Source organism: Theobroma umbraticum, unplaced genomic scaffold (genome assembly GCF_002168275.2).
Source record: "Theobroma umbraticum cultivar Fairchild unplaced genomic scaffold, ASM216827v3 scaffold_130.0, whole genome shotgun sequence".
NCBI lineage: Eukaryota > Viridiplantae > Streptophyta > Magnoliopsida > Malvales > Malvaceae > Theobroma > Theobroma umbraticum.
In genome coordinates, this window is record NW_018397264.1 from 3414564 (window position 1) to 3440754 (window position 26191).

General features: G+C 34.6%; 3 protein-coding genes across 4 annotated transcripts; 1 reads left to right on the forward strand and 2 right to left on the reverse strand.

Annotated features, from left to right (window-relative positions):
* The first annotated feature begins 8401 nt into the window (after positions 1–8401).
* On the forward strand, positions 8402–11417 carry AP4.3A (protein kinase family protein). Its single transcript, XM_021435297.2, has one exon. The coding sequence runs from the start codon at positions 8805–8807 to the stop codon at positions 11295–11297; it is 2493 nt and encodes an 830-aa protein (XP_021290972.1). The 5' UTR covers positions 8402–8804; the 3' UTR covers positions 11298–11417.
* A 150-nt stretch (positions 11418–11567) lies between these two features.
* On the reverse strand, positions 11568–15386 carry LOC110421657 (Calcium-binding EF-hand family protein). Of its 2 annotated transcripts, none has more exons than XM_021435299.1 (5): positions 15172–15386; positions 12663–12902; positions 12374–12576; positions 12091–12265; positions 11568–11984 (listed from the first exon to the last, which is right to left on the reverse strand). In XM_021435299.1, exons 1-5 carry the CDS (start codon positions 15173–15175, stop codon positions 11881–11883), a joined length of 726 nt encoding a protein of 241 aa, XP_021290974.1. In that variant the 5' UTR covers positions 15176–15386; the 3' UTR covers positions 11568–11880. The 2 variants fall into 2 exon arrangements, with proteins under 2 accessions (XP_021290974.1, XP_021290973.1); XM_021435298.1 differs by having other exon boundaries at positions 12365–12576.
* Positions 15387–17175: 1789 nt separating this feature from the next.
* LOC110421622 (Homeodomain-like superfamily protein) lies at positions 17176–21782 on the reverse strand. Its single transcript, XM_021435252.2, is given in 9 exon segments — positions 17176–17440; positions 17442–17810; positions 18080–18149; positions 18232–18310; positions 18869–18923; positions 19174–19250; positions 21349–21471; positions 21474–21503; positions 21506–21782. Coding segments are annotated over 9 exon segments (876 nt in total). The 5' UTR covers positions 21540–21782; the 3' UTR covers positions 17176–17401.
* Between the last annotated feature and the right edge of the window lie 4409 nt (positions 21783–26191).

Below are 26191 nucleotides of genomic sequence, written 5' to 3' on the forward strand. Positions count from 1 at the left end.
TCCCCAAATTCACCTTTATTAGGAAAAGCGTCATCCGGATGAACGATGCGTGAACCACTGGGAAAAGATTATGAATTGATTTTTCAAGTCACTTGAATCGCTGCTTGCAGTAGAACATAAGTAAAGCTATATATTCCAACAACCATACGCTTCAACTTTGCACTACAATTTGTAGTATTTTAGAACTAATTAAGTTCACTTTATATCAAAGGATGATAAAGAACCTCTACAAATCCTAAACATCAGAAGCAATCTTAGATGCTCAACTTTTTTTTTTTCTTTTTTCTTGTGAAATGGTTTGGTCTTGAGTTGATTTTTTTTTTTGTTTACTACTTGAGTTGATTTTTTGTTATTTTTCTTTTTCTTTTTAAAAACACCCAAACATTTGATTTAATTATATGAGATGGTTAGCTTTAATGAACTAATTAGGGAATTACACACGAGAAGAAGAGAATCCTTTCTAACGGATAAACACCCAAAAAGTTATTTATTTGGTGATTAATCTCATCTTAGTCAATCTAACTCAGCAGAAACCATATTTCTCCTTCTGTTTATGCTTTTGGCATTGTGATATAAATCCCTTTACAAAACTTGGTCATAAGGTTTAGAATCCAACCGTCTGTTATAAATAGAAAGTTGTTATCGATTTTTTTTTTGTTTAGGTATAATCGACAATCTAATTAAATTTATCTTGTCTAATATAACCTTAAACTTGACTTACTTTTATTCAATAGGATGAATTATGATTTACGAAATTGAATTAGAGTTTAAGAATACACTTAACATGCAAAAGAGGTGAAGGGAATATTCTTTGCAAAAACAATTAACATTAGGACAGTGTTGGGTGAGTACAACCAGTGTTTGGGCTGCCTTGCAAAGGAAGGGGTGACAAGAGAGATCTTATGTGTTGCATAGATATGATCCGAGAAGAAAGTGGAGCAGACTAATGGCTTTAATAGACTCGTCATATGTTGTGGTACTTTATACTGTGTTGATGTGTGGTTATCTTTATCTGTGGATAGGTGTTGTTAAGGTGTATGTAAGACTTACATTAATGGGTATATGTAATGCTTACAACATGGGCAGATTTGGGTTGGTTGCATGTATTAGTGTCTTGTGTGTATATATATTATAGGGAATGCTGTTGTTAATTAAGAGCGATGAGTGATTTCTGAGGGATTGGCAGTGCAAGGCCTGGTTTGTAACAAGGATGGTAATAAGGAGCTGTAACATGTTAGGGGAGAAAATTTTCCCATCTTATCTGCTAATATTAATGAAATCTATTGATTTATCATAAAATGGAAAAAACACCCGCCATGTCTATTTAAACAACTATACCAATTAATTGTATGTTATTTCACTTAATTACTATTTATTATTTTTTTCTTTTTCCTTCAACGTTTTTTTTACCCATTCTTAAATATTGGAGATTTTTCATAAGTCTTCCCAATACTATGATGAGATTTGAAAAGATTTTTTTTCACCTCAAGAATATTCAAAAAAACACACTTATTTCTTGAAAAGGCTCCATCGTTGGATTCATTCATGAAAAAGGTCTTGACTTTAAACTTTATATTTTTTATTTTCAATTTGTATTTTATTTTACAATTTTCTTGTTCTTATTAGTTTCAAAATAATTATCAACTTTATTAAATAAATGAAATCAGTTGTATTGAAAACTCTTCTAAATTATCTCAACGCTTCAGTGAAATTTAGAAATATTTCTCACTTAGAGAATTTTCAAAAAATTTATCTTTACAATTTTTCTAAAAAATCTCAGTGATAGAGATTTTCACTCAAGAGCCAAATTAACATTTTTTATGCATATATGATGCCAAAAATAAAATAAAATGAATGATGTAATTTTTCAATTTTATTAAATAGAACATGAAAAATCATTGTGTCAGAAATATTTCTAAAATTAAGACTAAGAAGGTAGAAAGATGAAAATCTTTTACCTTCCGTAAAATTTCTTGGTGGGAATTCATAAAATCTCATGTCAAAGAATTTTCTCGTGATCTCGAAATCAAATACCTTGAGCTTTGTAAAATGATTTTTGCGTCATATTAGAAAACTTTGTTAATACTCTTATCAATCCTCACGTTGTTTGGTTGTCTTTGCTCATGGGGTTTTCATTTTACTTGCATTATCTACATGGATAATCTTCTCTTATAAACTGAATTTTACTTTCTGTTTTTTTTTTTTAATTCTGTACATCTCTTCTTTGATACATGATGATCCATGTTATAAACAGAAAATGTTAAAGGATTTGATTGTTTAACTATTGGATTTCTTAGTATTATTTATTTTATTCATAGTAATCCAAGAAATTAGCACTACCTATTGTTGCATTTGGTAATTTGAATTTGAAAGAAGAAATTTTTGGATTTCAAATTTAGTATTGATTGTGTGATAAAACACATGCAAATATGACTTCTAAGATTATTTTAAAATTCATGAATCTATTGAATTCCTATTTAATCATGAATTTAAAAAATCAATAATTATTTGTGAATTTGAAAGAAATCCATCTTCTTATAACCTTCCAAATACATAAACATATTGAAATTTAACTAATTTTTACATAGTGTGTGCATTTCATTCTCACCATCATTTGAAATACAGTAAAGCATTACATATATAAATATATATATATATATATATAGAGTCCTAATATACAATTTTATTCTAAAAATTGATGTGCTATATATGTAGTAAAAACTATGTTAGAATTCCTCATGTCCAAGTCAAAGACATTGCACTTTTCTTCCAAGAATATGTAGAATGTTGAAAGTTGAATAGAATAAACATCAATTGATTCAACCACGACGTGTTGAATTTTGTTGACTTAGTATTTGATTAACAATTCAACAACTGCAACCTATCTAAAGTTAAAAACGAACAGAACTCTATACATTTTATACTTTTATGATTAACATATATTTGACAGAAGGAGGAACCCACCACCTGTTCAACATATTAACATATTCAAGATTACTCGTTAAAATCATGACCGCAACCTTTAATCTAATAATAATTTTGTCTATCTCCTTTTAAAAAGATTCAAATCCTTTTATCCTTAATACTTTGTTCTCACATGAAATTACTCGTTGATAATCGGTACTTAATGATTAATTATTAGATTTAGGTCAAGGAAAACACAATTTTTGCCTCTTTTCAAAGTCATGCAATTTTCATTTTCGTTTCCTTTTTAAGAAATCAAATGATGTACCTGGACACCGTCAAAGTAATTGTAAGAGGACTAACAATCTGCTTTGACGCACTACATAGAAAGCTATTTAAACCAATTCCAGAATATATTGGAAAGATCATAAGGTGATATAAGATAAAACAACAAATGAAATTAATTACGGTTATTTGAAAACTCAATCGATAGAATTATTAAAATGTATGATTTGCAAGTTTTCAATGGTTTTGCGTTTTTTCTTTTACAGAAAAGTCTATCAAACAAACGAAATATAAAGATATATATATATATTAACGTTAGATATGTCATAAGATTCATAACAAACGAGATATAAAGATGTATATATTGGCATTTATGACAGAATTTGATGTGATCTCAGCCCATAAAAGAAGCTCTTTTGCCTTGACTCGCCTATGCTTTGACCCATCTTTATTAAAGAGATCATCAGCCTAGAGAGGTGAAGGGAAGGAGTATGGAGATTAACCCAACATTAATTAAGTTAAAATCTATGAAGATTAAATCCATTTATAAAGTCAATTCTATTGCTTATAATCTTTCTAGCATAAAAGTGCCGGAGTTGTACATGACATTAAAAAATGAGGTATGCTGCTAAAAATATTGAGTTGATTACACAATAATATATATATTGTAATAATTGTGTCGAACACAAATTGTCAATTATTGATTATTTGCTTTAGTTTTACGCAACAAAGAAAACAATATACCAACACAAATTGTCATCCCTAATTGCTAAGTACTCCCTCTATATATGCCGTTGGTAACCGTACCTTTCACTTGTAAAATGATCGTCTTAAAGGCATTATCCAGCTTCTGTATAATCTTGTAATAATTACTATAGCAGAAAATATCTAAAAACTATATCTCGATTTTACAGATAGTTCGTTTTATCGAGAAGAAAAGGCTATCTTCTATTCAATATAGAGCCTGACTATATATTTCACTCTTGGACTTAAGAAATGGAAATCCTAAGTAATTTGAATCTCTTACCAAAATAGATTAAAAAAGCTAAAATTATTCATCTAGCAACGATGAATTCACATTAAATAAATATATTTCATGAAAATCAAATTTCGTAAAATGTTCTAGAATTTAGAATATTCTAAATTAAACTAAAAAGTAATATGTTCTAGAATTTAGAATTATAAATGTTGTTTAAATTCGTCAAAAAATTATTGTTTAGTGAGAATCACTTCCAGAGAAAAATCATGAATGCACTAGATGGAAGTGGGAAAATTCGCCTTTAATAAGATGGTTCGAAGATGGAACTCTGAGATACCGAACCATACTACCAAAATGAGAAATCAGCATGGGCGTTGGCTTCCGTTGGCCGGTAATGGTCCGAAAATTCAACAAATGCCACCCATAGTTGAATAAAGCACAAACCCAAACAAGTTGGCAAAACCAACTTTTGGCTTTTTGCCCTTATCTACATTCTAGTATATACCTTTTATTTGACATTTATTAAAGGAAAATGTGTCACCAAGTCAAATCTTTAATCCATAATTAGATACGATTACACTTTGTTTTTCCTCTTTCTGGGTTTTTGTTGTATTAATTTCAATGTCATTATTAGTGGCGCATGGACTGGATTGTCTGATTCTCTCTTGGGTTGATTTCAATTAGCTGGAAAAAATTAGGTTCATTTCAATTAACAGGGCGATTTCAGATTGAGATGGCTTGACGGCACAAGTGCTTATTTCCCTTACAGGCCCTGGACCACATATGTGATAGGGATGTATCATGACAGGGAGACAGCCAAACCAGGAAATTTATAAGCTGACGCCTCTGTGGCCTTTTTTGTTAACACATACCAAAACGCCTCACAATTTTAATGAATTTATATCCAAATAAATAATATTTGAATTACTCTCTTACGTCCCTACAAAATTCGAATTTAAAATCCTCATTCGAGTTCGCCTTCAATTAGATTAAATTATCTCTTATAATCAATGATTGGTCCTAAATTAATGAAAAAACATGAGTCATACCAAATGAGGTATGAATGTCTTAAACATACAAATAATTAAGCAAAAACATTTTATCAACCCAAAATCTTATAATCACAGTGAAGTCAAGGTAGTAATAAGTGATGACGGTCATTATTTTTTAGTTTTTTAATTTTTAATTTTTTTTATTATATATATATAATTTGAGATATATAAATATATGCTTTTATATAATTAGCATTTTAATCTTAAATTTGTTATTATTTATATGTGAGCTTTAGGTACAATTATATATCTTCTTAATAAAACAAATGTTATAATTGATGTTAAAAGGTATAATGGAACAAAAAAATAACACGTTTTGTCGCTTTAATACGCAGAATGAGTAACATAATTGTATTTTAGTGGGAATGGGATTAGGTGAACCTTTTCTTTTGAGTTTTGATTGATGTTAAATGTTTCCTTCCATCTTCTCTTTCCAATATGGATCGGTGAATGTGTAGTTGTTGAGATTTAATTGTTTTTTTAACTAAGGGAGCTGCAAAGAGAATAAAAATAAGTATTATGCAGTCATCAATCATCAGCTTCGTCTTCCAAATCATCATAGATTGTTGTTTAAATGTTTCAAGTTTTTCAAGCGTTTAGGTAGAATTATCTTGTCAACTTAACACGATCACCCCAACTTAAACAATCACGTAACAAGAAGCTTTGCATAAGAATACAGTTCACAAGTTTCTCAATCTTTAACTACAATCATTATTATAATTTGTGATAAGAATTGTATTGACGATATCAATTTTATGATTATTATTAATTATTACTACTCATTAGTAACATCTTTTAGTCTTACTGTCATGCCTAATGGTTCAAGAAGAAAGTGGGCAAAATGTTTTTAAAAATCTCATATCTAGCATGTAAAGGAGTCTTAGGTGACTTATAAGCGGTGGCATTGCATATTCCATCAAATTAATCTTTTAGAGAGAAGGTAATGGTCTCGTGACAATGGGGAGAAGGTAATGGCTAGAGCACACCTAACCTTGTCTTGATTTCATACCAAGCACCTCTAAGGGAGGCAGGCAAGGTGACCAACAACAACGAGAACATGATCAAATGAGGTGGGTGAGGATCACGTTTAACCCGTCGAGAAGGAAGTCAAATTGAATAGGTGAGGATCACGCCTAGCTCCATTAAAAAAATAAATAGATAAGATATTTTTAAAAATCTCATATCAAATAAATAATCTTGAATCACTTATAAACAATGACGATTATAATTATAATAGCTCCATGACACTTACTCTATACCTTTATTTTCATATACATGTCGAAAATTGAATCCCGAATTGTATCCGCCTCGTACAATGGAGCTCTTCCCGCGTAATTCAAAAAAAAATTATATATTTGAAGAAGGACAAGAGAGAAGAAGCGAAATCACATTAATTGCAGTTAAATTTCTGGGACGAAAAGTCAAAATCAAAACAGTTTGCATTACCCCACAGACATTTAATCAACAGTGTATTCCAGCTCCGACCGAGAGGCCATCTTTGCAAAGTAGGCTACCCACATCACCCAACTCAAAACTACCTCTACCCAGCCATTAGCCGTATTTTTCTTAAACATTAAATAATATGTCTCATGGCCAAAAAGTCCAAATGTTTCCCATCAATGGACTGTCAATTAATAGACTTTTTGGTGGCAAATTGCTACACTCAAATGCTCCTAATTGCGCCTCTCTTTGTGCTCTCACATGATTTCAAACACTCTTTTTCTCCCTTTTTTTAATAATCTTTGTCCTTTTGCGATATTTCAAATGTTTATAGGTTTATTTCTCGGATGATTTCATACCTTTTACGTATATTTTGATTTTTTTTTTTATGTAAATGTCTATTAAGACGTGAATAAATGAGTGATAAAATCAACAAATAAATCATAAAGTGACCTTTACTCTTTTGAAAATGAAAAAGCATGTTTAACTTTTGATTAACAGATTTAAAGATTTGAAACCACTGTGGTGCGCTTGAATCAAAAAGTTGTTTTCGTCAGAATGTCCATTAAATTCGGAAGCATTTGATAGTGGCGTAAGTGAAAAAGTGATGATGTCAATTTCATCCAGCTCAAGTTTTCAGTCCCCGAGGTGATGAATTTATTGCCTTGTTCATTTAAATTTACATGCTAAAATTTATGAACTAGAAATGGCAATGTAATCAATTCTCAGACCAAGGCAATCTCAATAAATTTTCTTGTCCTTAATTTTGACCATTTGAAGATAAATGGGTATAGTCTTTTCAATATCGAATCAGACCATTTAAAAATATCAAATACTGTACCATTATCATACATATAAGTAATTACCAAGGGTTATCATTTTTACCTTTTTTTTAAAAAATAAAAAAAAATTGAATCATTTCTTGATTTTGTGCAGGTTATCTTTGTAAGTGTCACAAAAAAAGTGCCTCTATCTCACATCGGATAGGAACAGGGGATCCTAGGCTCTTTAAAAGCAGATGTGCTGCACACTCCCATAAACGCGTTTATGGGAGAGAAGGTAATGATCCCGTGACAAGTGGTATCAGAGCGGACCGGACCTCGTCTGACTCACGCCAAAGCGCCCGGACCTAGGAGACTCAAGGTAGGCAGGGTGACCGAGAGCAACGAGGACGTTGCCGAAATCGGGTGGGAGAGAGTGTCACGAAGAAAGTACCTCTATCCCACATTGGAATCGGGTGGGAGAGAGTGTCACGAAGAAAGTACCTCTATCCCACATTGAACAAGAACGGGAGGTCCTAGGCGTTTTAAAAGTGGGTGTGCTGCACACCTCCATAAGCGCGTTTATGGGGGAAAGGGTAATGACACCGTGACACAAGGGTTGTGTTAATTTTTTTTTTATCATTCCAATTTTATCGGGCATCTTCAAAAGGACAGTTACCATTTCTAGCTAATAGTTAACTAATCCATATTTAAAAAAAGAATGTAAAAATATTTAAGAAAAACAAAGCTACATATGACAGAGTTGGTTGCATTAAAATTCAAAACCCTGATATAATCCAAACAAATCAATGAAATAATAATTCTTCAGTACTAGAGAGGACAATAATGCACCAACCCAACCTATAGAAGCAGTTGCACATTCAATGCTTATCACATGAAACTTTGATGCTTAGCAGTTAGCATATGGAGGGAGATTTGTTTTGAGTTGTGACTATTTTTGGGAAGGACTTGGCAAAACCATAAAAGGGTTTGCCATAGGTGGTTCCACGCGCTCTAAAGGTGCGTCTATGACTAGCATTGCTAGTGTGAAATCATCCAATAGAAAGTTTATCTGTTGTTGGTGTTATTGTTCCTGGGAACTATAGATTATTTTGCAGAAATGGAAAATTATGAAAAGAATCTTCTTTTGTTTTTTGTTTGTGACATCACAAAAAGGGCGGTAGGTTCCTGGTTGAGAAAGTTTACTGCAATACAATTCAACCATGCAAACCTAACAGTGTTGAATAAAAGCACTAACCCAAAAGCCATTCACAAGAGAATGATATAATACATGCCCAAAGTTCCATGTCCTTTTGTTTTTCCTCACCACCTTCGTTCATGCTCATCTAGGCATCGCCACCCAAGACCACCACCACCACCACCATGCATATAAACCGGCTTTGCTTCATTTTACCGGCTGATTTCGATGAAATCGCCCCCTTAGACCACCCCAAAGCTGATAAACCTGCCATAAAGGAGGTTAGGAAACATCCATACCGGGAATGTGGGAGTCAAGTTCTTGATTTCATTGGCGGGGCATTGCGCCGGTTCTATGACTCGAGATGGGTTCATTTTTGTCACCATGATGTGCCGAGAAAACAGCAACCCAGTGTGTTTCATGACCTGGAAGGAGTTCAGATGTCCGAGAAGGTCGGTGGAGAGAATCCAAGGATTTTTAGTTATGCTGAGCTTTATATAGGTTCTAATGGCTTTAGTGAAGATGAAATTCTTGGGAGTGGGGGTTTTGGCAAAGTGTATAGAGCAGTTTTACCTAGTGACGGAACAGCGGTTGCGGTGAAATGTTTGGCAGAGAAGGGGGAGAGGTTTGAGAAGACCTTTGCAGCTGAATTGGTGGCTGTGGCTCATCTACGCCATAGAAATCTTGTTCGGTTAAGGGGTTGGTGTGTACATGAAGACCAGTTGCTCCTGGTTTATGACTACATGCCCAATCGGAGCCTTGACAGAGTACTCTTTCGGAGGCCTGAAAACATGGGCCCAGCTCCTTTAAACTGGGACCGCCGGAGGAAAATTATCGGAGGCCTTGCAGCTGCATTATTTTATCTCCATGAACAATTGGAAACTCAGATTATACACAGGGATGTAAAGACAAGCAACGTAATGCTTGACTCCCACTATAATGCACGGCTCGGTGACTTTGGCTTGGCACGGTGGCTCGAACATGAACTTGAGTACCAAGTCAAGACACCAGCAACAAAAAGGCATCAGTTCCGTTTGGCGGACACAACCAGGATTGGTGGCACAATTGGGTATCTGCCACCAGAGAGCTTCCAGAAGCGAAGTGTGGCTACAGCCAAATCCGATGTCTTCAGTTTTGGGATTGTTGTGTTAGAGGTGGTTTCTGGGAGGCGCGCTGTGGATCTTACATTTCCAGATGAGCAAATCATTTTGCTTGACTGGATCCGTAGGCTGTCTGATGAAGGCAGGCTTTTACATGCAGGGGATACTCGACTTACAGACGGGTCTTACAGGCTTGCTGATATGGAGCGGTTGCTTCACATAGGACTCCTCTGCACACTGCATAACCCGCTGTTGAGGCCTAATATGAAATGGGTTGTGGAAGTGCTTTCTGGTAATATTTCTGGCAAACTGCCAGCTTTGCCATCATTCGAGTCCCACCCTCTATACATCTCCTTGTCATCCCCTTCCAACACCAGCGGAAGCAAGAGCACCACCAGTAGCAGGTCCTCCACCACCACAAGCACCAACACGACAGTCACGTTTGCGTCATCAAATTATGTCACTGCCTCTGAAGAAACTATTTATGCAACTGCTGAATTTGGAATCAATTCTTCCAGCTTATACCATAACAGCTCTCGCCGACCAACAAACTTCTTTGTGGTTGAAACTCCAAGAGAAATATCCTTCAAGGAACTCATTTCTGCCACCAACAATTTCGCAGAATCAAACAGAGTAGCAGAGCTCGACTTCGGAACTGCCTACCAAGGTTTCCTTAACAACCGTCATCACATTCTTGTGAAGAGACTTGGCATGACTAAATGCCCTGCATTGCGAACACGGTTTTCAAGTGAACTCCAAAACTTAGCAAGGCTTCGCCATCGTAATCTGGTACAACTACGTGGATGGTGCACTGAACAAGGAGAGATGCTTGTTGTATATGATTATTCAGCCAATCGACTGTTGAGTCACCTCCTATTCCATGACAATAACAGAATTGGCAGCTCTATTTTGCGATGGCAACACAGATACAGCATTATCAAGTCCCTTGCTTCTGCCATTCTTTATCTTCATGAGGAATGGGATGAACAAGTTATCCATAGAAATATTACCTCTTCAGCCATCGTTCTCGATTCCAAAATGAACCCACGGCTTGGTAGTTTTGCTCTTGCTGAATTCTTGACAAGAAATGATCACGGCCATCATGCAGCTACCAACAAGAACAAATCAGTTCGTGGAATTTTTGGTTACATGTCACCAGAATATATGGAATCTGGAGAAGCAACCCCAATGGCTGATGTTTATAGCTTTGGTGTGGTGGTGCTTGAGGTGGTTAGTGGACATATGGCAGCTGACTTTCGGCGGCCTGAGGTATTATTGGTAAAGCGGGTCCATGACTTTGAGACACAAAGAAGGCCACTGGAGGAACTGGTTGATATTAGGTTGAATGAGGAATACAATGATAAAGAACTGTTGAGACTGACAAAACTAGGAATTGCCTGCACACGCTCTGACCCAGAATTAAGGCCTACCATGAGGAAGATTGTGAGCATTCTTGATGGGAATGACAAAATCTTCATGGAAGAAGGTCAAAGAAAGGAGGGTAGGGAAGAATGGAAACAGAGAAATGCTTCTTCTTTGTCATTGGTTAAGGGAATCCATGCTCTGGGAATACATTAAAACTCACCAAAGGAGAGGCGAGTTGTTAGCACATATGTTTTGCATTACAATTTTCTTTTTCAATTATTGTATACTACTGAAGGATGTGTATAACAAGAGAGAAGAGTGCTTTTTGTTGTATCTATCTGGACAACTTTTGTGAAAATGTAGTGTAGTATAACACCAGTTAACCTTAACAGTTTCTTGCCATATCCACTGCTATGAACTTCTCATACATTGTAATTACAATTCTATTCAGATAGATCAGGAAATAGATTAGAGAGACAGAAATAAAAATAATCAGTACTAATTTATTGTTTTGATAGAATTTCTTGAATTTATATCATTTGAAAGATAACAGTAATGATATGTGACATGATACAAAAAGATTAAAGGGACAGAAAAAAAAATATTCAGTACTAATTTTAATGTTTTAATAGAATATCTAGTATTTGTTTCATTTGAAAGAAAACAGTAATGACATATGAACTGATACAGCACCACAGTTTTGACTAAATACTTGGATGCCTTAGGTATATGAACAAATCTTAATCTGACCTCATTCCAGATTATAGTGTAGCTCCTTCAAGTGCAGTTAGCTTCCTCAGTAAGGTAGTTCTTCATCACTTTCGATCCCAACCCAGTTAATAAAAGCAAAGAGGAACTCTCTGAAGCTGACCTTTCCATTCTTATCCCAGTCCATTTCTTCTGCATTTTCACATAGGAATTACCAAAAGAAGGATTATTAGAATTTATTAGAGACACTTAAGAGAAATTAGATAGTTGAAAGTATAATGAGTGAAGATGATGATACTGAATCTAGTCGAGGTGACACGTGCAGGGGATCTTTCCCAAGGAGAAGCCTCATTTAGTGCCTTGGTCATGTCTTTCTTGTTCAATTTTCCATCACCATTCTTATCAAGAAACAAGAATGCTTCAACAATAGTATCAAAAGTGGCCTCAAGCTGTGGTGAATCCATCTTCAATGTCTGAAACATTCCCAATTCATCATTAAAGACACTGATTAGTTCCTTCTAAATTAGCATGCTATGTTCTGAAATCAGGAAAAGAAACAAAAATGAGTTTACTGTGGATACAGTATCAGGAGATGAGGAAGGTTTCATTAGGAGATAGATGAGACAAAGGAGAACAATAAACTCATTAAATTGTATCCCTTGACTCCCATCAATGTCACAGGAATGAAACAAATCCTCAACCTCCTCTTTCGTCTGGTGAAATTGCAGTTTTTCCAAACATTTGTTCAGTTCCTCACGATCAATAGTTCCATTAGAGTCTTCATCTAGAGAGAGAGAGAGAGAGTCAATTTGCTGTAAAACTCCAAGATAATATCTTTTAGAGCTGAAGAGCAAATTTGTTGCAACCCACCATACTGCTCAAATACGCCCCTGAGGTTTTTCAATCCGTCCCTGAACTGAGGGAACCTCACAATTATGCTGTCAATTGATTTGAAATTTGATTGTCCTGATGCACTTCTCTTCATTTCAATCATTTTCCTTTCAAGCTTTGAATCCAGCTTCTTGTACTTATTTGGTGAACCACAATGACAAAGCATGCCTTCTATTCTGCTGGACAAAGACTTCAGGGATGGGCAAGGACGACATTTTCCTTAAGATAAGATATGGAAATCAGAAGTCAAATGAAGGCTCGATGTTGGGATGGAATGAAGATAATACTGCACATTTTGTGACTTTCTTGTTTCATGGTGAAATCAACTAATAAATTTTAACTGATGATGCTAGCTTAGTGAGTATAATATATTTAAGAATATTTCTCTCATTTAAGGTAACAAATGAAAGTGATGACCAATTCTCTGCACCATCTATTTCTATGTCAGCAGCAAAATCTGAGAAGAAAGGGACACTTTCCTCTGCTTTCCCTGAATGTACCTTAACAGATACATTGAAGGATTCTATCACTATCCTGAAGTTCATTTTTACAGCATGTTATAAGGGAAAATGTCGTTTCTGTTAGTTTCATATATTGAGTCCCGCTCCAACCCCACCAACGGTTACTGCAGAAATGTCAGAGCAAACCTGTTGGTCGAGAGTTCCATGAGGATGATGCTAGTTGCATGTCAGCATCAGCAGTACTAATAGAGACAGTAAAATACAAAACCACTATGAAACCAACTCATAATTGAGCTTGCCCCTTTGTACTTTCAAATCTACATTCTTTAGACTCATCTATATTAGTCAAATGGAAAAGAAAACAACTTAAAAATCCCAAAACTCATTCTCTAAGGCCATAGCTATAAGAGGCAACAATCCATCCTTCTAGTCTCTCATGTCTCTAAGCAACCTATCACTGGTCTCCCCATCTACAATGCAGTCTTTTTTTTTTTTTTTGCTTCTTTTTAATTTATTTTCCCTCACATAGCAAGTTCTCACTTCTTCTCCTCTTTTATTTTTTCTTATTTTTCTGTCCTGGATGAGAGAAGTTAGATTTCCTTTGGTAAGTTATTGATAGTGTGAAATAGAATTAAGCGTAATTTCTCAACGCTTTTGGGGTAGATATTGGCTAACCTTTGGCTGGGTACCAGAGTTGCTATATTGAGTGTAGAGTACCTTAATGTGGCTATGGAAGGTGATTGTGCTTGCAGTTTTTATATTATGAAAGGTTTCTGGACACTTCTGAAGGCTCTTCTTCAGCATAAAACTCCATGAAATTGTAGTTCCTGAATTACCTTTAACATTAATCACCAAAATCTGTCCTAATTTTGGATCTATCTCTTGTTAGCCATACTGATATTCACCTAGAAGATTAGCTTGACAGAATTGTGCATGAAGCATGATAATCATTATATCCATATAACATAAATTACTTTACAAAATATAAACTGAATTCTGAATCAGATTGATGATCAAGGTTTAAAACCATACTAAGCGAATACGTGGAAAGAGTCCATTAGTTTTTATCCATAAGTTATGTAGTCGATAGACACTTTATCAGCCGCCTTGGCTGGTGAAGACAAGGCAGGTAAATAAAATTGGAATATGAGACAGACAGCCTAATTAGCAGACAACAGAGAAAGGACCTATGAAGTATTGACTAAGGAACTTCAGAACATTTTCGGCTTCATAAATGACAGTATGTAGAATTCATGTAGTCCTTCCCTCAGCCCCGACAAGGGACGTGCTTGAAAGAAGAGTCAAACTCAAGAATGCAATTAATGACTTAACTATAGCATTTGTCCATTTATGTCCCATCACCATACAGAAAAAGTCACAAAAAATCACTTTCTTTACCCTTAAACAAACATAACACTGACTCGTGAAGCTACCTTGTGACTGATAATTCATATATTTACAGTATGCACAGGAAATTGGAGTCCAGACTGTCAGTACATTATTCTTGATGAGGCTCATGTATACAATTTAATCAAACCAACTATGATTTCTTCAGGAGTATTCTATATTTTGTTACTTAAATAAAGGAATTACTTACAAAATGATGATGATCAGGTCCTATTCATCTTAATTCTTAACCTAGATACGGTTGATAGATGCAAAAGTTATCTAAAATGGTTATCAGAACTTTGGTTTTATGATTGTTAACAATCCATTAACCTATATTACTAGGAAAGCTAACAATTATCCATAATCAGCAATTTACAACCAAAACAAAAACACATATTTACCAAAAGTAAATTCTACCAATATAATTAAATACAACTGATTCCAGTAAAACAAAAAGCTGGAGAATAACTCAATCCATGAGCCAAGCATATACATAAACAGGAACAAAAAAGAACGCTTATAATCCAAAACTTCATTAACATTTAACTATATGGCATCACAGGGAAAAAGAAAAAAATAAGGTATCAAACAGACAAATAAAATAAAGAAAGAAGAGGAGAAAAGAAACAGAGACATACCCATTGAAGCTTAATTTGATGGTGTTAGAGATGATGATGAAGCTGCTAGTTCTTGCAAGAGAAGAAAGAGGTCACAAAAGAAACAGTTTATAAGTCAACAGAGAATGATGAAGGGAAAGCTGTGGTTATTCCCACAGAGCTGAGGAAAAAAGGTGAAGGGAGAGAAGGGGTAAAGAATAAGCAAAAATTGAGGGGAATTCTCAAAGTGGAGATGCCATAATAATGGCCTTTGACAACAACGAGTACACCTTTATTCCCTTGTTTCAAATATCGCAACGGTACAAAAGTAAACAAAGCCTAAATTCTGCACCCCTTTTGGACCGCTGTCTCTCATTGCAACCAATGGAAACATGCCATGTCAGCATCATTATTACAAACTATGCCTTTTTTTTCTCTTTCTATATTATAAATGTAACATTAGCATGCTGTGCTTAAGCTAGTGGTATCTCTATTACTAACAGTGTTTAGATAAGAAAAAGGAAAGATAGAACTAGAGAAAAAAAAAATTGATTTAGTGGATAAGCTTGTACTTAAATTTCATGGTATCCAAAATCTCCTATTCCCCATTATTTAAATTATTATTTGCGTGAAGTGATACTATGAACTAATGTTCATAGAAAAGCCTTTTATAAATTTTTCAATAAATTTTGCTTAATTGATGATTATCAATGATGGGACAGTTTAGGAGTCATGAACATTGCATTTCTATATTAGCATTTGTCTGATTATTGACCACTCAATTAAAGACTAGAAACATAATACTTGCAAGTTGCAACCAGGTCAACTAATCATTTTACTTTGCATCTGCTTTATATTTTGGTTTTCATGAAATTCTATGTACATTTCCATGAATGAAACCTCATCCTTCATATAACTGAAACCCACCAAAAGATGTCTAAAACGTTACAAAAATGAACTCAAAAGATGCAAAGTTACAAACAATGAAAGAATAGCATGCAAGACAAAGCTGGTCGACCCTGCTTTTACTTGCTCGTAAAATGTGCAGAGCAGCATCCTCAAGCATTTTACTGAAATTATCATTGAAAAGATGGACCCTTTTTGGCTGAACTTGTGCATTTTCTAAAGGCTAATATGTTTTATTTGATTCATCATGTATGCACTTGCAGCTTGTTTTCTTTAGCTCACATGGCTGGTTTTGCAGCTAGAGAAGTGGGGGACTGATGAGCAGGGTTCTGACCTTACTAAATCTTCAATAACATCTTCATTGCATTATTGGAAAATATTAAGCAATGTAAAATTCAGTGGAATTCCTTGCTTTTAGCATCCATTACTACTAATAGTAATATCGAGGCAAAAGCTAGTTCCAAACTAAAAATTTTAAGCTTTCAACACCAAGTTTAATTAGGAAACTCATAGAACTCCACCCAACCTTTCCACCACAATTAGACTCCTGTTTATTTCTTGACAAAACCTGAGAATACCCTGACAGCATACCAAAAGCATAATAATGATGATTATAAATACAATCTATTGCAAATTTTACAGCGAATGGATCTCATCATATAATTGGGAGGCTGAAATGGAATTGGAAATAAAGTCCATTTCTTATTGAAACAATTTATTAAAATTAGAAAAATCAGAAGCACTCCCATGGAGTCAGTCTTTTGATAGTCTTTGGAGATATGTTATGTTTAAATCCAACTATATTCTTGTCTTGATCATAAAGTCTATGTTAACTTTAAGAGTAAAGTACTTTCATCTTTATATTTTGATCAAAATTATATAAAAATTTATTAATTTTCAAAATAAAGATTCCGCATTTGAAAAAAATTTTCCACTTAACATATAAGTCGAACCGTTTTCATCACTTTGATAATGTAACAAAAATAAAAAAATAATTTTATTAACTTTTTATTAATTAAAAAAAAACCTCCCTAAAAGAGCTCCGGTGCTCTCCTGAGGATAATTTCTATTAAAGGGTATTTTACCTAACTTTAAAGCTGAACTATAGAAATCTTGTGCCATAATACTGTTCAAGGGAAGGCAATGCAAAGTTTTAGAGGTAACCCCATATTCAAAAGGATCTGCTTTTAGAATATACAGACCGCTGATGGTACAGTTGGTAAAAGAAAAAAGACATTTAGATTAATAACTAGACATGGAGTAAAAACAAAAGGGGAAAAAATAAAAAGAGAGAAGGTACCATTTCTAAGATGGAAAGGTCCTGCTACTCAACTAATATTAGGCATCACCCACTCTATTTCTTGCCTTATGTTGCCATCCAAGGGCAAAGGGTCTGCATTACCAAACAAGGGCCTTGGCCTCTTCTTCATAATAGCAGCCTGTGAACCAACACCCATCGGAGAAACAGGGCTCCCAGTTGAAGTCAAGCAGCTTTCAACAGAGCAGTCACCAATTCGGGCCGGCATACTGGAAGCAGTTTTGTTCTCTAGAGCTGCAGCAAGTTCAGACAAGGAAGGCAATTTTATGTTATCAAGAGGGATCATCTCTTGACAATCGTTGGAAACCTTGATAGCGAGTTCAGAAAGCTCTTCTCTGGCAGCTTCAAGACCAGCAGAAGCAGCAGCCTGATCATTCAGAGCTTTACAGGCTTTCTCGAGTATTGACTGTAGGTATTTGCCTTGTGCTTCAATCCGAAGTTGAAGACGTCGCTGTACCTGCTAAGTGAAACCATTAGTATGCAGAAAAATCACACACGAAAATGTTTCTTCCACCAGAAAGAGTAATCATATAATACAACAAGAAGGAAAACCCTTTTGAGGTCACTCAAAAATTTTCAAAATAAGCAAGTGGCTTTCTACAATATCACTTCATTAGCTAGCATATACATGTCAATAATTAATCATACAAGTACTGAAGAAAGCTAATGCTAACCAAAAGTCCAGGCCACTATCTAGCAGCCACAGCCAGAGCTTATGAAACCAACCTCCAACTGTTCATGTAGTCTCCGTTGCACTTCCATCTGCACTCGAAGAGCTTCAGTAACCTGGTAACCACTGTTTGGAAGATGAAATTCATCACTCATCCAAAGCCTAAGAAAACTAACAAGAGCATCAAACAAGAGAAGAAATAGCATACTCATTCAAATCTTGCGCCACCATTCTCGATGTTGATGTTGTAGATGAACCAGTGTCCTGACTTTCTGCAACACAAGAAGCTGAAACACCAAAGATACATCTCATTACCAGTCAATTAAGAATTTGGATAGCTATTATCTGGCACCTAGCAGTTGACAAGAGATAATTCTCAGGACCTCCACCATGACCCACATCATACACATGGCAGAAAGGAAAACAATTAGAGACGTTAAATGCCGAGACTGACCTAAAACATAATTTGGTAATTTTATCGAAACCCCAAGAACACATGTCTGAAAAACTTACAGTTTAAATGCCAAGACTGACCAAAATGCAAAATATATATAGAAGGAATTTTAAAAGCAAAATTTGATAATTTTATCAAACACCAAAAGCTCATGCCTTCTAGAGTATAGTTGCTTCTCTTCGTGGTGATGTAATAAACCAGAGGAATATGATAGAAACCTTTCCTCAATGGTCTCTTCTTGGCAAAGTCAAAACAGTTAAATAGTCATGGCACTTGGTCTTAAGTACATCAAAGGTACAAAACAAAAGGTAGAAGGAGGAAGTTACCATATTCATTATTGAATGCAAAATCTCTTTAATAATTACTAATTCAAAGAGACCAAGATGTGTACCATCCTTAGAGTTATCAGTTGATTCCTTGCATGATTGCTTCCCCAACCGGTATTTCTGCAAAGAAGGAACATTGAGTAAATTATAAGAATTTCAATTAGCTTAGCTGGTAAAACCCCCTCCTCCCAACACAAACACATGCAAAAATTCTTCGGTACAGAGAATAACAAATTATGGTAGATCATGTTGCAAAACAATATCCATCTTTGACATAGAAAAGACAGGGGCTGAAGACATGACATCACCAATACATTGTAGGGAACAACTTCAAATCATGATCATTGAAGAGATGATAGTAACAACGAACCTGAAGGTGTGATTTCAAGTGATAGAGCGTAAGGCCTTTTACTCCCATTGTTCTCATAATAGTCTTAGGGGTTGCTTCTGAAATGCATATCAGACAAAACAAGCTACATCAAGATTCATAACTTTAGAATAACTAAATGCAAGAGCAATAAGACATAACAGAAGGGTACATGCACATTGACTCTAATAATGCTGTTGTCAGTCAGCAGGCTTGGTTCATGTAAAATCACTCTGAGATTCAAACTCAGAGCATAACCAAGCCGGCAAAAATTTTTGACTCAGCAGAGCGGTAAGCCTCAATCAAACAAAAGATACCAGAAAGAAAGTTTAATTGACAAACACTAGTGGCCTAAGGTGCATCTTTAAAACCCCTTCCAGTGCCTGTTTGAAGAACCAAGTAGGAAACTGTAGGTGGTTGCCAACTCACCATCACAAAATACACATGGTTTTCTTAATTTGTTATTTATATGATGTTTATTTTACTGCATTGAGACAAACCTGTTGCCATCTTGTCCCAAAATCACTCATAGAATCAACTATTTCATACTCTTTTCCTACAGTTTGTGGCCTCTAACCATCAATAGGATTTCAATTCTCTACCAGCATCATTATTACAATTACAAGCGAATGGATTATTTTAGTCAGCAATTTTCTCAGAATTCAACTTTAGACAGCAAAATTAATGAGCTACAAATTCATGGGGAGACAAGTCCAGGAGATTAACCTACTGTCTACTTGAGCATTGCATTTAAAAAGAAATATTGTATATTTCAAAAGGTAAGAGGAAAAGAACATTGTGCTATGACGCTTGTACAATTATTTCTTACAAGCTATGTTTCCAGCATAAATAACTTCATGCACAAACCCTGTAATTTGCTCTTATTTAAAATCTTAATCCTTTGGCATAATTTTTACAGGAGGAAAATACTAATAGCAAGAATATTCTTCCCAGACCAAGACAAAGGACCATAGTTGCTCTAGTTTGTCTTCCAACAAAAGTATGCTGACCAAAATTATTGAACTTAATGGCTCCAAAACATGTTTTGTCCTTTTGGTTGCATTTTATCCCTAGAGAAGTACCCCAGAAGCATATAGTGGGCACAAAAAATTCGAATAGATAACCAGAAAGTAGTACTAGAAGAATAAAAAGCAAACAAAACTAAGCCCAATGAATGAGCTAGTCAATGTCTACGTGTTTATACAAACATATTTCTGTACACATGTATAAGATGAGAGTTCCTTCCAGTAATATCTTAAACAAGAGGTCAGAAATATAGAATTGGCAGATATCTTCTACAGAGAAAGAGCCAATAGCAATGAGGTAAAGTTCAAAGACGTCATGATCCATTTTCAAATGATATTACCACTACCAATATAGAACACGATTTTAAATCATACCAATGATTACATTGAAAAACAATTGTGGCTGGTAATTAAGTCAAAGCTGACATGAAGAACATGGTAAGCACATAACTTCTTCATCCAAAAAAAGGCAAAGACCACTCCTTTAATCACTTCAATTCAGCCTATAAAACAACTATATCAAACACCATCATACCAATTAGTACAACAATCGAAAATAGGAACAAAAAAGGGCAAAAATACCCTGAGTTCCAAAAGCAAAATACAATTTTTGGACTGTGATCCATGACTACATAAATTCCAGAGTTTCCAAAATACAAATTGACCACAATTCAAGCAACGAAAATAAGAAAACGAATTAATTTAAAAACACAATATTTCCAATCACATTAGCAAAAAAAAAAAAAGCTCCAAGTCTCAAAAGCATGAGCTAAAACAAAGAAACCAACCCAAAAACCAAATACAATAATGAGTCCCAAAGAACCCAATGACCAAATCTTATCACTATTTAATCACATAACCCAAAAAAAACACCTAAAACAACAGGGAGAAGGGCAAAAAAGAAAGCAACCACTTTTCAAGAACCACATGCGTAAAGAGTTAAAACTACAGCTAACTCAAAATTTTATTAAAAAAGAAACCTTAATTAACATTAGCACCACACATTATTATTCAATCAAATAAAAATTAAACCTATGCCTAAAAAGAAGGGGGGGGGGGGGGGCAGGGGGGGGGGGGGGGGGGGGGGGGGGGGGAATCACGTTTGTACAGTTCAAAGCAAAAGCAAAAGCAAAGGCAACCCAGAAACAAAAACTCACTGTCAGGCCACCAAGTTGAGTAACAGCATCGACGAAACGTTCATGGAGCCTGGCTGTCCATCGGAGTCGAGGCTTTGGATCCGTTGTTAGGACCAAGCAAGCATCACCAGGCAAGTTGTCCCATCAAGCGACCCCTGATAATCTCCACATTTCCATCCAACGGTAACGACCGAATAGCCGGGTACATTTCTTCTGAAACTTTTCTCGAGAAAGCGGAGGAAAATGCAGGGCAAACCAATGGGAGTAAATAAGTGGGTTTTTCCTTCTCTGCTTTCGGGTTCGGGGCACGGAGCCCCGAAATTGACAGAGAGAGAGAATAAGAAGAAGAAGAAAGGGACGCAGAAAGAGAGAGAAGAGAGAAAGAGAATTATAAAAGCGAAGTGAGTGAATTTTGAGGCATGCAGAGGTTAAGACAGCGATGTGTTGTTGTGTCTTTGTCTTTCACTTTCAACTCTCTCTCTCCCCGCTCTTTATTCAATTTATTTGTACTTATAATACAATTTTTTTATTCATAAAAATAATAAAAGAATACATCTTCTTAGTTTTTCCTCTTTTTATATGCATAGGTTTGGTGTGTATGTATACAAGTATTGTAAGATTAAGAGGGGGCCACGTGTTGTCTAGTCGGCCCATTTTTTATGTGTTTTTTTCTTTTTCTAAAGTTTTATTTATTTGATTAAATTGAGAAATGTTGCTTTAGGTCTACATAGAAATGTCAATTATGGTTATGGGGCTCAGTTTTGAGTAAGACTTGAGTTTATATAATTTTGACGTTCGACTCATTTTAAAAATAATTTCAAATTTTAATTATATTATATTTGATAGGAAATTAAATTAAATTTTAAAAATATATAATAATTAATACTTTTTAAAACTTTAAATAAATTTTTATTATTACATTACACTCAATTAAATTATTATATATATTTTTAAATCGAATAAATTTTTATTTACTAAATATTACTAATCAAAATATCAATTGATTTTTTTTTTGGCATTCACATTTTTATTTAATTAATTTTTTTTTATTATTCTTTCGTTGATCAGTGGCAACGCTTTTTGATAATAATTTCTTTATCTAACTTTTGGCAAGGCATCCGCTGAAGCACTTTTTTTTTTTAGTAATGTGCTGATCGAACAATTATAGAAGGAAGCCAAAAGATTTCTTAATAAAATAAAGCTTACATAGACAGCCACTTGCTCTCCTTCTTATCACTCTGTGCCCTTCGCTTTTTCCCCCAGTAAATCTTGCTACATTACTAATCTACTATTCCAAAAGGAAAAAGAAGATCGTTGGACTAAGTTCATCATTGATATTAGCGGGAGTTTTGGTAGTGATTAAGGATAATTTATTATTTGTCACTGTTAGTCATTTGAGTCTCGAGCACTGTTTTAATTTGAAAAATATATATGATAAATGAAAAAAGATTTTATGTTTATATAATCAAATTCATCTCATATTTTACTTATAGAAGATTTATTATACAACATCTTTATTACACTGATTCTTTATTAATAGAAAAGAACTCTTATAATCATTGTGTATTGATTCTTTACTTATAAAAAAAAGAGATTCTTACACTAATAAATGTTTATTTATATATTTTAATTTAAATTTATTTTAATAGCACTTGTTATAGATTTATATTTTTAATTTAAAAAATATATATAGTAAATTAAAAATAAAATCTATACTTATACACTCAAAATCCTTCATACGAGATTGGTGACGCTAAGACTTCCATTCTTCACTTGCAAAATTCAGGTTGCTTGGCCTCATACGCTTTTACACTGTTAGAGACGAAAAGAGTAAGATTCTTACTTTGTCTTGGCATGTAAACAAGACTTCAAAGTCTTAAGTAACAACACAAAAATCGAATCGAATCTTGATAGAGCAAGTCCTTCGCCTACTATTAAAAATTTTTGATAGAGCAAGACTCATTTTAAAAATGATTAGTTCGGTTAATTCGATTATTGGATATTCAATAATCGAATTAACTGAATTGGTATTTAAAAATAACAGAAACCGAATCGAGGTATATAACCGAATTAATCAAATTTTTATTTAAAAATAACAGAAACTGAACCAAAGTATATAACTAACCAAAACCAAACTAATTCGGTTAGTTCGGTTCGGTTTTAAAAAACCGAACTTAACAAATTTTTTTGTTTGTATATATTTATTTATGTTATATTTTTTTAAATAAATCAATGTTACAAAATATTAAAAATGATCTTAAAAAATTCTAATAAATAAAATAAATACTTTTCTTTCAATTTATGTATAATAATATTTTTAATCAAAATATCATATACAAGTAAATTTTTTTAAAATAAATACCTTTATTTAGATTCGATTAGAATTTTTCCTAACCGAAATCGAATCGAAATAATTTTATTAACCGAAATAACCGAATAACCGAACTAATTAAATCGAAAAAAATGAACTCATTTTAGTTCGATTCGGTTGTTCGATTTGATTTCTATTTGCTCACCCCTATCTGAAGTATCCTGGGATTCAATTACCATAACTTGCAGCTGTATTACTGTCATGGATATAACAAACGCACAAGCTCATCAGAGGTTCGATTTAAACAAAGTCCACCCACCCTATTTCATAGTTGCATATTTTTGGAATTTTTTATTTTGGGAGTTAGGGGTGGTCAATCAGTTCAACCCTTTTTTGATCAGCTCAATAGCAAATCATTGAAACCGTTGAATTCGAATATGATTTCCTCTCATAAAATCACTCCCTGTTTCCAACATTTATAACCAAATAAAACCCAAGGAATATGGAAGTTGCGGACTAGCAGGGTTAGACCCTTACCGACCTGCATTAATTTGTAAACCAGGATCAAGATCCATGACCCAAATTGGTTTCAGGAATAACAACGTTTTCCCCTGTTCCTAAGTTCCTACTCCTGTCAGATGGAAAAACATACACATACTACACCCACGGGTAGATATTGGTTGTTTGAATGAATAGAATTGTGCAGATAGTATCAAATATATTCACCAGTAATCCCCTCCAAAATTCATTTAGTAAGATTAGCACTATCTGCCATTCCTTCTTTCGATCGTTTCTCTCGCAAAGTGTTCTAGCCATCCTAGAAACGAGCATGCGGAACCATGTGCCCTGGTTCCTGTGGGTGGGTGGATAAGGGAACGGAAGACAAAGCCAGTCCAAGGGGATAGGAGGCCAGAAAACCAAGGGCGGCTAGTTTGAGGCCCCACCAATGTGTAAACAGCACGGTGCTAAGAGAAGCTCCAGGCGAAGGAGAGGAAGAGGGCATGCTGACAACAACTTTCAGACAAAAAGTCTAGCAGTTTTCCCAATAATAGTGACTGCAGTGGGGTTGCTTTGTTTTGTGTTGTTGACAAGACCACCTCCTCCTCTTCTCTCTGTCTCTCTCTCTCTCAACTTTGCAATTGCTGCAGCACAACGAAATGACATCACAACAATATTAACTTTACCGAGAGCTTTATGCATTTATTGCAGGGAAATGTTAACAAAGTTGGGGCCTAGGTTTCTTTTCATGTTCCAGACAAAACATAGACCTGAGCTAAATTAATGCTCCAAAGTACAAACAGAGAGAATCAAATATTATCATTGCCTGCCTTGCTTCTAAGTTCTCCCCACCCTCTTTTTGGCCCTTATTTATCAAAAATATTCACAGTTTATTGTTCCTTTTTTAAAAAAAAATACACTAGGAAGAGTATGATTACAGAGTCCTCTGTCGATATAACATTTTGCAGATTTAATTTAGATCAAGTTGCTGAAGGTCTTTATTTCTTTTTCCTTTTTCTAATGACAATCCAAACCGACCCAACTTGGTGAAAAGCTGTAACTTGCAATGAAGAGATATCTCATAGAACTTTTGTTTCCTTTAATTCCTTCGGATGAAGTGTATTTACTTTGCCAGTCGAACCAAAAACATGGACCATTGCCTCAATGGCCACTTACGAAAAGTTATTTTTGACAAGGAGTCGGTTGTCAACAAAGTAATCACTTGAACAAAAGTGGAACCAAGCATAGCTTATTTGGGGTAATATAATATGTTCTATAAATTATATACAATAAAATTTTTTTAATATGATTCGTATCGAAAACAATGCATTTGAGGCATGATTAGGTTTGCAGGCAAGCCACCTTCCACCACCCTATTGGAAAGAGATTAAACTACTAAAACAGGATGTAGATATAATTGGGCCAAAGATAATTCACTTGTTTCTTGGTCTTATCTTTTTCAAATGGTACCAGAACATTTACATATTTTATACACATGAAGAATAGCCTATTTGTATATACACTATCTAGAAGCAAGCTGGCTAAAGACCAGGTTCTCATATATCAACCTAACTCCTTAATAATGTTTTAGCTCATTGATAGGATCAATTATTAATGGTAGCCTTATTCATGGGTTTTGACTTTTGATTTGATTGTCATCAATTAAGAAAAGCAGGGGAAGCGGAACATATTTAGTCACCTAGTTTTTTATCTAAGAAATTGTTAAGTGGGTTGATTTAAACCATTGAACATGATTTTGGGTCCCCCTCCACATTCTAAGATTTTCAGTAAAATGGAGGCTGCTCTCTCTCGTGTTCTTTATGGAAACCCTTGGTCTGGGACTGTTTCTAAATTATGGCACTCAAGAATTGAAGTCAACCTATTGGAGAGGACAGGACCACTCTTGAACAATTCTAGTCCTCTGGCCTAGTCCCCAACCAAAACTACTGTGGACTTTCATCACATAGGCAGACAGATATGAGCCAAAAATCAATCCACCAACCACAATTATTTAGTCAATTATAGGAATTACATGAAGACTGTGAAACCCA